The sequence below is a fragment of the Jaculus jaculus genome, chromosome 1 (assembly GCF_020740685.1).
Source record: "Jaculus jaculus isolate mJacJac1 chromosome 1, mJacJac1.mat.Y.cur, whole genome shotgun sequence".
NCBI classification, from domain to species: domain Eukaryota; kingdom Metazoa; phylum Chordata; class Mammalia; order Rodentia; family Dipodidae; genus Jaculus; species Jaculus jaculus.
In genome coordinates, this window is record NC_059102.1 from 320,705,775 (window position 1) to 320,719,174 (window position 13,400).

Genomic DNA, 13,400 nt, shown 5'->3' on the forward strand with positions numbered 1-13,400 from the left:
CTTTTAAAAATAACACGCTCTTAGTCTGAAGGTTCTCAGGCTATATTTTTTCCTTAACTAGTTTTTTTCCAAGTAATTTTCAGTATCATAATAATGCCTTATTTTATATCTCACATTTTCTAAAAGCTGTCTTAAGTTGTGTTAACCTTTGTTTTGGTTTTTGTGGCATTCAAATGTAAATATAAATCTATACTTCAGAGTAAAATGTCACATTTTTGATGAACACCACTGTATGAATGATGCAGTCTCTTAATCAACAAACAGTGTTACATTTTAAAGGTAGTGGCATTTTAGGGTTTTTTTTTTTTTTTGAGTTTTTAAAGGGAACAAGCCTTAGAATGAAAGTGGATTTTAATCCTTTTTGCTTCTCTCATTTATTACTTGTTCAGTTTTAAAAAATCCAACTTCATCTTACAAACCAGAGAAGCCTCATACAGCACATCCGCGTTACGCTCCTTCCCTCGATCATGAAACAGAAGCCAGCCCTGATTTCCTAATAATTTTTCCTTTTGTATTAAAATTCATGGCAAAAAAATAAAAGTGATCTAATTTTGAATTCAAGTGCATGCATTTGTTATGAATGTCTTTCCTCCTTCTGTTTCCCCAAGGAAATAGAGAAGTTGCGACTAGAGCTGGGCGAAAGCAAGCAGCATGTGGAGCAGGAGCAGCAGAAGGCGGCGCGGGCCAGAGAGGAGTGCCTGCAAGTCACAGAGCTGCTGGGAGCGTCCGAGCGCCAACTGCACCTCACCAGGTACCCTAATCCCGTTATGCACCCAGCACCCAGTTCACCCCGTGGATGGCTGCCACAGGCTTCCAAACAGTTGTTACTTTTAGACTCAGTCATTCAATTCACACACAGCTTTCAGGCATATTACGAAAAGTGGAGATGTGGCAAGCAAAACACCCAGACATGTGAATGATGAGTGTGGCAGGGAATTGCTGATATATTACAAAACCGTTTGTCTGCAGCACTCAAATATTTAGGTGATTCTTTATCAATATAAGCAAAATGACATATTTCTCCCACCACCACTGCTATTGAATTGAAGTCTATTGAAATGAAGAATCTGAGGAATATATTTAGGAAAATAATCAAATACTGTCAGTAGCGAAAAAGACAAAAGTAAAAGAAATGCTAAGATACAGATTGAAATAGAGCACATACAAAATAAGGCATCTGTATCCTAAGGATGTATAAAATTGAAGCATAAAATTGATTGGCACTCCTAGTATTTGACTCATTATTATAGACATGTTTACTTCAGCAAGGCTTCAGATAGGTGATTTGACCATCATTGCTGTGAACTTAAGTAAACAGATTGTTCAGCTGTGGATTAAAGCATTGCAAATTTGCTGAATTAGAAACACACGCAAACACATACATATATAAATATATATACCCGGAGGAAAATTTAAATGGAGACAGTAGATATTTCACTTTACCACTAAGTTGTTTCTTCTCACTTTGAGTATTAGTACAGCTTTTCAGTTTTCTTATCAAGCCTTTGAGTTTATTTATTTCTTAGAGATTTTTGGTTTTTAGATTGAATTTTGTCTAAATATGCAGGCAAGTTTATGATATTTGATTTAGTTCATAAAATAGAAAAACACTGGTCTTCCAATTATAGTACGATGAAAGGGGACTGATCCCTTTTACATTAAATATGACAATGTAATTCCAAGCACGGTGTGATGACAGATGGAGAAAGGCTCCACTTGAACAGCCTGCATTTGGAGAAAAAAATATTCTAGAGGTTGGTGAACCTCCCGAAGTTTTGGGTTAGTGTTAAGATGCCTCCAGTTCTGTTAAAATCAAACTTTGCTGAAAACATTTTGTTATGATAATATTCCAAATGGTTTGACACCTTCCTGTTTAATCAGTGAAAGAGAAAGGAAAGAGCAAAAAGAAAAAAGAAATAATTTGTAAATGTATGATACCTGCAAAAGTCCCCACAAATAAAATGCTTATGAGTAAAAAATTGTTTAATACTACAGAATGATAGCTGTTTTTTTAATGCCTACTTAAAGTGTTGTGATGGAACTGAGAACATACTCTTAATATAGTTCCTGTGGCCATTTAATCCCAGAAATTATGTAATGTAACTTCGTCATGATAATGTCACTAGTTTTTCTTTTCTGTCAGACTTCTATTGAGAACAAACCATTTGTGTGCCAAGTGTGACTAACCACAGAAATAGGACAGCTTTTAATGTCATGGTGTGGCTAAGATTTAGTAAATAAGTATTAATGTTGCGTTTGCCCCTTTTAAAATGAGGTCTTGTTCAGAGTTAATTTCTGCAGTGAGATCCGTAGAGTCTCCCTGGCAGTGTCAATTTGTACTGTCGACAAGATTGGTTTCTTGCAAGTAGTGCATATTAAGATGCAGCAACTGCTGGAGATGGACAAGTGGTAACTAATTCCTTTGTTCTTACGGAAAACTGCTGTGCTTGCTTCCCTAGAAAGTGTTCTTCTGTTGAGCGTACTTACACAGATTTTTACAGGAAATAATACTAGTCTTATAGGAAATAAACTTTAATTACTAATATTAAATGTAGTACTTTTATAAGCATTTTATGCTTAGTTTGTATTCACGTGTTACAAAATCCACATTTATAAATTTGAAGATGACAATTTGAAATTCAAGGAATCATACATATCTCTCCCGTACACTGAAAATGTTCTTTGATTATTGGACTAAATGTTTCTAATATACTTTGTTTTGAGTTTCTACAGCCCTTGCCACTCTTCCTTTATTTAGCATTCCCAGGTGTGTGCCGGGGAGACGCTGCATCTTTCTTGTTCAGTGCGGATCAGCAGAAGCACACAATTCTTGTGCAAACAGCACCTCTCTGTTCAGTCTCAAACCTTGAGTGACACATTCCAAACAACAAAGATTAAAATTCAACTAAAAACCATGTCAGAAGGTAATGATGAAATAAGGAGCCAAATCTTTACAGGCAACAAAGTTATAAACTGTAGTAGCAATCTGTAGAAGATGCTGAAAGAATCATCTGCCCCCTTGTGAGGTTTGTCCATTCAAGTTTAAATTGGATGGAAAATAGAAATTTAGCATTTGCTGGAGGACCCAGCTGGGGAGTGTAACATTTACTTAGTAAACAATTATTTATTGACTACGCACTAGTTTTTGAGTACACTGCTTATTCTTAGGCATACAGAGAAAAATAAGACTCAGTTCTGCCCTGAGTTTTATTTAAGTGTGTCACACCAAACTGAAGAAGCCAGCTATATACATACAAGTGCAATAGGGCCTGACAACCGGGCAACCGCAGAAGTGCATGGGAAGGAGAGTTGCCCTGCACTGGAGGTACAGGTGACAGGGAAACCCAGTGATAAACAGCCCTTGGTGTTTGGAAGAGGATTTGATTAATGTTCATGGTGAGAGTTCTCAAAGTGGAGAACGGTGGGGTGGGTACCTCAGGTGAGATGGCAGCATGTGCACAGATGAAGACGGGAAGATCGGAAACTGCAGGCAGGTTTGGTGGTAGGTAGGAGCTAAGCTGGAGAGGGAGAAAGGACCAGAGGAAAGGTGCTGGGCCATGCTGTGGAGCTTGACAGTTCTGACAGTGACTGGCAGGCTGTCGTCATGAGGGACTCTGGACTGTGATCCTCACTCACACCACTGTGGCACACAACTTTATTCCCACACTCAGCACTCTGGAGGTTCAGGAAAGAGGATCACTGTGAGTTGGAGGCCAGCCTGGGCTACACAGTAAGTTCCAGGTCATCTTAGGCTAGAGTGAGACCCTTCCTCAGAAAAAAAAGAAAGAAAGAAAGAAAGGAAGGGAGAGAGAGAGAGAGAGAGAGAGAGAGAGAGAGAGAGAGAGAGAGAGAGAGAGAGAGAGAGAAAGAAAGAAAGAAAGAAAGAAAGAAAGAAAGAAAGAAAGAAAGAAAGAAAGGTGAAGTAATTCACACCGAGCAGTGGAAAATGAGCTAGGAGAGCTGATAAGACAGACAAGAAGACTGGTTCAGACACCTTGTTTTAATAGTTGAGGAAAATAAAAATAATATTTTGCAACACATAAAGACTATACATCTATAGATGGAGTTTTGTGGAACCCAGCTACAATTACCCATTGTAATGTATGGCTCTACCGTAGCTGAGTTGTATGTGATCTTCAACGCCTAAATATGTCCTATCTGGTCATTTACAAACAAACACCTCAGGTAATTCAGGTGAGATATGTCAACAGAGCTTCCACTATGAAAGGTTCAAGTATGTACTTTTAGAAGACAATTGAAAAGTATTCTGAAAATAAACTGGGAAGAGATGCTTCTCTGGTAGGACTCCACTGTTCTGGAGACAGATCTGAATACTGTTATTCAGAGGTATTATTATTGTTGCTAAGGAAGTGGGTGAAACCACATAGAGGTTTTTTTGTTTTTGCTTTATGGGTTTTTTTTTTTTTTTTTTCCGTGCTGGGATAGAACCAAGGGCCTGACACATGCTAAGCTAGTGCTCTACCATGCACCTACGTCGTGAGCCCAGGAACCCTGTAATGAAAGTTCAGTGACAAAGAGCCACTGGGAAGCAAAACTGAGATGGAGCTTCTGTCGTCTAATACAAGAATAAGTGAAAGGTCACCGGGCATGGTGGCGTGCACCTTTAATCCCAGCAGAGGTGGGAGGATTACCACGAGTTCAAGGCCCCCCAGAGATTTCATAGTGAATTCCAGGTCAGCCTGAGGTATGATGAACCCTACCTCGAAAAAAAAAAAAATAAGTGAAAGGTGTTTGATTAAGTAATCAGATAATATTAAAACTGTTTGCTTGGGCCTAGAGAGATGGCTTAGGAGTTAAAGTGCTTGCCTATGAAGCCTAAGGACCCAGGTTCGATTCCACAGAATACACATAAGCCAGATGTGCAAGGTGGCACATGTATCTGGAGTATGGTTGCAGTGGCTGGAGGCCCTGGCGCACCTATACTCCCTCTCTCTCTCTCTCTCTCTCTGCCTCTTCCCCTCTTTCTCTCTCTCTTAATAAATAAATTGAACCTATATGCTAGGGATTTATTCGCATATGTTAATTATGCATAATAGGTTTATTATGACATTTTCATACATGTATATAATATATTCTTATCAAATTCATTTTCCAATACCTTCTTTTGCTCCCCTTTTACTTCCACTATCTCCTTCCTCTTCCCAACTAGTCCCCTTCTGCTTTGATGTTTTTTGTTTTGCATTTTTTTGGTTTGTTTGTTTGCTTACTTTTTTTTTTTTTTTTTGGAGGAAGGGTCTCACTCTAGCCCAGGCTGATCTGGAATTCATTTTGTATTCTCAGGGTGGCCTTGAACTTATGATGATCCTCCTACCTCACCATCCTAAGTGCTGGGATTAGAGGTGTGCACCACCACTTCCAGTTTGTTTTGCAATTGTGTGTGTGTATGTGTGTGTGTGTCTCATTATATTTTATTAGTGTTTTCTTACAGAATCCTGGGAGAGGGATTAATTTTTACAGTAGCAAGAATTCCTTACCAGTGGTTACACTTGAGAAAAATGACTCTCTCTCAGTAGCCATGACTGCCTGTAGATACTCAGGAAGGGGCTGTGCCTCTAAATACCCCCACATCTCGTTATTCTTACCACAGAAGTGGGGCCATGTGCCATTCTTAAGGAGATCCCCTGAGGGCAGCCTAAGACTGAGGTAACTTACATTGTAGCACTCTCCTTAAGCATTCGCTATTCATGTATCTTTTGACAAATTGCTTAACTCTCCAGGTCTAGTTAACTTAATAGTGAGACTAGATCATAGATCATAGATCTAGGCAGAGGTAAGAAGATTGCCTTGAGTTCAAGGTCACCCTGAGATTACATAGTGAATTCCAGGTCATTCTTGGCTACTGGGAGACCCTATCTCACACACATACACACACAAGAATAAAGGCAATAAAAGCCAATAGCTAACAGCAGAGATTGACCTTCACTGAGCCCTGTGGCTGTGCCCCAGGAATTAAGCAGACCACTGTTCATATAAGCCTTCTGCTAGGTCCCTTAGGTGTAGGCTCCTCTTTTCTCTGTTTTACAGCTGAAGCAACTAAGGCCCAAAGAAGTAAAATGAGTCATCTAAGGTCACACAGCTGATAGGCTATGGAAGCAGATTTTGAACCCCAGTAATTTGCCTGCTAAGCTTATCCCTTATCCATTAGGCTGTAATTCTATGTAAATTACTAGGGAAATGGATAAATGTGATTGTTCCCAAAATGACAACTGAGAAAATCAGTAACACTAATCTATAATAGAAGTAAGTGTTAGCTGATCCTTTATGCATTGATAGCAATATGTCAGTAAAAAGCCTGGTGTGGTGTCTCATGCTTTTAATCCCAGCACTTGGGAGGCTGAGATAGGAGAATCACTATGAGTTTGAGGCCAGCATGGACTACAGAGTAAATTCCATGTCAACCTTAGCTAGAGTAAGACCTTGCTTTTTATTGGCCACAGCCATTTAATGTATTTATAATGAAACTGTCATTTGCCTGGATGTCATTTCTACCAATAGCAAAGGGCTGTTACAGAAAAATTACAATTCTTGTACGTTTCTTTTTTTAAAAATTTATTATTTTTATTTATTTATTTATTTGAGAGCGACAGACAGAGAGAGAAAGAGGGAGAGAGAGAGAGAGAGAGAGAGAGAGAGAGAGAGAGAGAGAGAGAGAGAGAGAGAGAATGGGTACACCAGGGCCTCCAGCAACGACGTGTGCGCCCCCTTGTGCATCTGGCTAACATGGGTCCTGGGGAATCGAGCCTCGAACCAGGGTCCTTAGGCTTCACAGGCAAGCGCTTAACCGCTAAGCCATCTCTCCAGCCCTTGTACATGTTTCTTTTTAAGGTATATCTACAAGATTTGAATCACTTCACAAGACTTCCATCCATATATGTGTGGCAGGTTAATTTATGATGCAACTTGCTGCCGCAGCAGCCATTTCTGAATGCTCTGTGACTCTTAGTAACTACTTCTGATGGTAGATACTCATCCACATAACGACTGCACCTGCACTGAGATACTCTTTTAAATGCCACCTGTTTTTCTCAGGCCTGACCTGGAGGGGAACTACTGTAAAAAACCTTGAACTTGAATGGCCCCAGATGCAAATGTAGACCTACCTGCCTTTTATCAGCCAGGCTACAATTAAGAATCTTATTTTTCTTTGACATGAGTGATTCCATACTTCATTTCAATGATTATATACTTCAAAGATCTTCTCAGAGCAGTAATCTAAGGGAGAGACCACACAATGTTAATTATGCCTTGACCTACTTTTGTGACCCAAATGGGAAAGTATGACCTCTGACCTTGAGAAACAGCAACTTGGACTTCAATATTTGTGTCCTTTTGAAATGGAGAAAGGCCACAGCCAAAGGAGTCACAGGTGATCCTGTTGTGCTGGAAGGATTAATTGGGCAGAGGTGATTAAGACTTCCTTTCCAGAGCACTCCAAGAGAATTAGCTTCCAGGTGTAACTGCTATAAATGTCTTCTTGAATTTAATTGTTCACGTACTTACATATCAGCATGAGTCAGGACTTTTTGGTTGAATTGTTAGAAAGCCCCAAAGGAGGAAATGATTATTAGTTTTTATGACTGTCTGTGTAAGACTCTGTATTGTCCAGGTACAGCTGCCCTGAGGTTTCTGGGATCAGGGACTCAAGGCATCAGCACTGTGCTATCAAATTCAAACCTTCTTCCATGATGGAGCTCCACTTTTGAAGGTTGCCTTATTTTTTTCAGGTTCTTCTAGTGCATGGAGTCCTGTTCTTCAGTCTGAAATAGAAGATAAAAGAGATGATTTGATTTCAGACTGTAAGAATGTGACTTCCCAAGTTCCAGTTTCAAAACCTTGAATCCAGAATCAATCCTTGGAAACACAGCAAAGAAAGGAGCCAAGGAAGAAAGTCTGTTAGTCAGAGAAGGTACTCTTACCAGGAAGAAAGTGTCAGGAATCCTGGGTAAAGAAAAACAAAAGTGTCTTCTCTGTTGCCCTATTGTTTTTAAAAATATAGTCATGGAGAAATGGTTTGCAGTGATAAGAGAGGAAAGACGAGTACTTCTCTCTTCTCTATCATGTTGAATGGAACCTGATACTATTACCCATTGCTGACAGTTCTTCCTAGGGTCACACTGCTGATTTATGCAGAGAAATCTCAGTAAAAAGTGAGAGGTAAAGAACACACAAATAAATACCAAACATGTGCTACACACTGTGCCTGCTTCCCAGTGCTGCCCGTCAACTACATGACAAAGCACAAAATGGTGTCTTTCAGAAACCTTTGTCTGTCTATCTATATCTGTCTTTGTACCATGGATTGAACCTAGAGCATTATGCATACTAAGCACATGATTACCACTGAGCTACATATATCTGTAGCTCCTATATGGATTTTAAATTGCTACAGTTGGCAAGTGTATGATCAGTGAGCTTTTTCTTTTGTGGGGGGTCATCTTTTAAAACATTATATTCCATTTACACAACTAATTGATTTGCAAACAGTAGATATTCAAATGAACATGCTGATGCTTTATTACACAAGTATGAGATGTTCTTTGCCCAGGGCTAACAGTATGAATGGTTAAGAGCATCCTTAACACATGGGGAAGCTGAGTCACAGAAGGCAGATCTTGCAGCCACGCAGCAAGGGGGAAGGAAGGAGACAAGTCTTGAGCTGGGTCTGTCACCTGCCAGATACACACACACACACACACACACACACACACACACACACACAGAAACAAGAACAACCTAATTCTAATTCAGAGCTAGATTAAAAAAAATTTTTTAAGCTCTTTGAATTGATTGTGAAGTCTCACTCAGCTCTGCTTGTGGCAAGAACCAGGCCTCCCTCATCTGAGTCCAGCACCAAGCTTGTCATCAAACACTTAGCATAAATTTGGCTCTGTTTTTTGATGTTGGGGAAAATAAGAAAGAAGTGTATTTGTCAATTATCTCAGGTCAAAATCCAAATTCCCTCTCTGTTCATTTGAAGAGAATAGATAATATAACATTAACATGTATCTCTGCTATTCCACAGTTAACTTCTTCCTAGTTTTTTCCTCCTGAGTTTTATTCAAGAATTTTTAGCCTAAAGTTTCCATTTAAAAGTTAAGCTCATTTTTTCCTCTTGTACTCCTTTCATGAATAAATTAAGCAGAGAACGTGTCAAAAATAATTTTAAATGAATATATGTGCAACCAACATCTTCAAGGCTCAAAATAGATGGCCTTGGTGCTGTTATAAATTGCAAACGCTCTTCCTCCCCCACTCAGTATCAGAGAAAGCAGGCTGCCAGAGAGCCAGGGAAGGAAAAGTATTACATTTTGCTCTGGTGGACACCACAGTGCCTGTGCCCACTCTTCTCCACCTGTTTGACAGGCGAGGCCCCCTCGTCTCAGTGTGGCCTGGGGTGGAGAGGGTATAATCAGAGACTGCCAGGAAATGTGTGTCTGCAGGTTCTGCTTAGCGTTCCCTGGCTCACTCCGCTCAGTTCTGCAACGCCCAAATGTGTGTGCAATGAAAATCTACACTGGGGATGCTCTCTTCTCCCCTGCCACACAGGCCCACAGCCTGGAGCATGGTGGTGGCAGCAGCCAACTCATTTTCTGAAGAAGCCCAGAGGAAACTGAGAAAGTAGGGCCCACACCACTTGCCTGACTAAACAACAGTGGACATCAAGTTCAGTGAAAATAGGAAAGGAAAAAAGACAAAAATATAGAATTGTTATCACAATGGTCCCAAATCAGAGTATTTTTTCTCAAATAAAGTTATGGTCTCCAATATTATTTTAAGGTAAAAGGAGGAGGGGGAGAAGAGGAAGCTATCGACTTAATGACATTTAATTTCTTCTTAACCTCTTCCTAATTGGGAGTGTGGTCAGTTATTAGACATACCTATTTAATGTTTCACTGATAACCACAAGTTTATTATACCATGAGTCATTGATTATAAATCTGAGAATTAAAACTCGTTAGGGATCCTGAAAAGTATGACTGGAAGAAGGTTTCGTCTCCTCAGTGACCCATCTGAAGGCTGCCTCATGAAGCTCAGAGACCAGTTCAAGTTAACGTTTGCATCATGCTGCTGCTCTGGTCCCATAAGCAGGGGATTCGGTCAGTATCAGCTCAGAGCAAGAACCAAGTAGGTTAGGAAACATTCAGGAGCAGCCTGTCAAACTGATCTCCAGCTGGGTGTAAGCCTCTGCTGCACCGTGGCCTGTCGCCAGCACACACAGGGTCACTTAGGAGAAGGCTGGACACTTCTTGCCTGGACCAGGCCCTGGAGTGGGTAGGGAAGATGGGCTGCTTAAGAGTCAGAGGATGGAGTGAATAAGCAGGGCAGCACCCAAGAATCTCACCTTGCTTTCCAGAGCCTACATCTGACCAAGAAATTAACCAAAACAATGTGTTCTGCCAGCAAAAGAAGTTTACAAAATAAAGTAACAAGTCCCTATTAGAGTATACCCAAGGAGCAGAGGAGCAGAGTGTTCAAGAGGAAGTGTTACTAAGGAGGCTTGACCCTCCAACTTCCCAGTAACTGACCTGAAGTGTGCATCACTTGATCTTGTACTTTTTTCTAGTTCTTTCTCCTTGGGGAAAGTCTCCTGTGTACTGTATTTCATACAGATCTTAACTGACTTCATGAGTATATGCAAATACATACATTCATTTTAATGCTTTTAGGATCTATAAATCCTAGGATTTGTACATCTATTAAGTGGTTTTGATATAAATGCATATGGAATTAGTTAGCTGTTAGAGTGCATTGTTCAGACTAGAAAACTAAAGAGTAAGTGAAGGCATGATCTAATTACTCTGTTACGTTGTGCAAGGTTGGTATTGACCAATTAGGAACACAGAGAATATATTGTTAAAGATATTACTTCCTGTCTTCTAAATTTTACATAGTTCTCTGTGTTTCGAGAGGGACAATAGCCTTTCCCTTCCTGATAAAAAGTCTTTTATAGATGGAAGCAACTTACCTCCTCTACTTCTGTGAGTTCTGCTTTGTGGACTCATGGTGACTCCCTGGCTTCAGTGGACTCATAGTGAGTCCCTGCTCTTTACCCTTTTCTAAAACTAGACTTTTATTCAGAACCATTCACTGATGAATTGGTCAACAATGTTTTGTCTGAGGAATGATGATAATCATATTAAGGAATATAAAGTCCATCTACAAAAAAGAGAGCCTAGTCAGAGCCGCAGAGGACTCCAAATTCAGGTCCTATGCCCAGACTGATTTGCAGAAAAAAAATATCTGTTAAAAGTAGAAGGAAGAATGAAACAACTTGTGTAACTAATAAACTTTTTAGTTGCCATTTCATATGTTTGCTTTTCATTAAATTCAGGAATGGTTGTGACTATGTTGTTGTGATTCAGTCACCATTTACTCCTATCTGCTTTTCATATACAAAGGCTTAGGGATGCCAGAAAATAAACTGTTAACGGAGAATTAACTTCTTTGGCATGATTTCATACTTATCTTCCAAATTAAAGAAAATGAAATGGGCAGAAACAGAGTGTAGATTACCTCCTTTTTGTCAAAAATGGTGGGAATTTGAAAATTAATAATAAAAAAGGGAACAGATGCAGTAAGATGCCAGAGGGAGATTAATGTGGAGAGTAAAATCTGTGAGCAACAAAACTGAAGCAAACGGAATCAGTGGGAGGTGGTTGTACAATCAAAATCAGGATAAAAGAGAAATTACAGACAACCCTGCACTTGTCAAAGTAGTAGTAATGAAATCCTGACTCTGCCAGCAGTGAGAACCTGTGTTAGCACTTTGGGGTAAGGATGGTAGCCGGGTGCCAGGTAGGAGGGCAGTGTTAGGTTGCTGGGCAGCAGCCATCTTGTGTAGAACAGATGGCACCGAAAGCTGGCAGGGGAGGGGCTCCTTAGCAGAACTAATCAGACAGTAACAGATAGGGCAGCTGGGAAGACTGACCACAGAGAGGGAGTCTGCGGGGTAGCCGCGTGCCATGATGTTTGCAGTGGTGTGCCCATTGGTCTGAGATAAGACCTTGCAATGTCTTTCCCGTCTATGGAAAAACTGAAACTTTTGTTCAAAAAGGGGAATTGAGTTAGATTGTGTCAAGCTGGGGCGTGGGCGTTGGGGTGAACATTAGCAGAGAGGCTGAGAAAGAAGGACTTGTCCATCTCTGAATCTGTTGCCTGAGTTTTCAATATCAGCTTCAGTGGCTCTGCTGTTCTAGTATCTGGTGTGGCTCACAGAATGATCCCTTCCTATATTTTATGCATCTATTTGCATTATCAAGGCTATAGTTAAAATTAGAAAAGACTTTGATATTTCTCTACATATGACATTCATAAATGAAAACTGAAAATATGATATGTGCATTTCTTAATAATTCTTTATAACCTGACTTAAGCTATACATGCCTCAGAGCTGCTTGCTCTTCCTTTTTCCATGTCACTATGGATTGATCTTCAAAAGATAAGCATAGTTGAAACCGAAAAACCTTAAAATAAAAATCAAATTACTCTGCAAGAAATGAAGAACTGTCCTGTTAAATTTAGCCAGTTGTTAAGGTTCAAGTATAGTTAGAACATTGATGATAGAACTATGACTTTGACAGAGAAATCCAGATCTCCTACATGTGTTTTTGAACTTGTATACTTCTCTTTATTGCAGAAGGTTTATAGCTTGGCTCAATTTATTCATTTTGGAGAGGGAGGGGAACATGACCAGTATTGAAATAGGTGGTATAACATGACCATATGCTATTTATGCAGCAGTTTCTGCAATAAATCTAATTTGGTGCTGTCAAAAAATTAGACTTATTTAATATAGCAGCACATTAGTAAATGATTGTGGCAGATTTAAAGTTGTCATTTAGGCTCTTTTTACTCTTAAGAAAATCTCACAAATCCATTTCTCCCCGTCATCAGCTCTATTAAAGTACCTCAGTTCTTTGTCCTGTAGTCCTGCAAATATTTTTACATCCAAGAGAATGTCTTGCCTTAAGGTAACTGAGGAAGGGGGCGGAGAGATGAATATCCTCTGTTAAAAGATGACATCAGACAAAAATCAATACACTAAAGGAAAATAATATTATTTTTATCTTTTGCAATTCTTAGAAATGTAGAAGTGCTGGGCTCATTCAGAATGAAGAGAAATTAAGGTCACTTCTGTATTAAGGAGTTTGAATGTTTAACCTCCTATCCTACATCCATATGCTATTTTAGGAACACTGGTATTGGAGCTTGTAAGTGGCATCAGCCCCTGTCTTCACCTAGCAGTGCCCTTAGAAATGGCTTTCCTCTTCTGTGGCGCACGCTGGCAGCATTACCTCACTAGTGGTTTCTTCCTTTTCCCTTTTGTTCTCCCTGTAGAATTTGTGTCTCAGGTGTTATTTCAAATAAGTTTACCTTTC

General features: G+C 39.7%; 1 protein-coding gene across 7 annotated transcripts in view; it reads left to right on the forward strand.

The window, feature by feature from the left end:
- The window catches only part of Sdccag8 (SHH signaling and ciliogenesis regulator SDCCAG8), a 223,535-nt gene that overhangs the window by 113,456 nt on the left and 96,679 nt on the right, over nucleotides 1-13,400 (forward strand). For all 7 annotated transcript variants that reach the window (XM_045151003.1, XM_045151019.1, XR_006637261.1 and 4 more), the window contains one exon: nucleotides 609-751. In XM_045151003.1, the coding sequence (XP_045006938.1) occupies nucleotides 609-751 (143 nt within the window). The remainder of the gene's footprint in view (nucleotides 1-608; nucleotides 752-13,400) is intronic.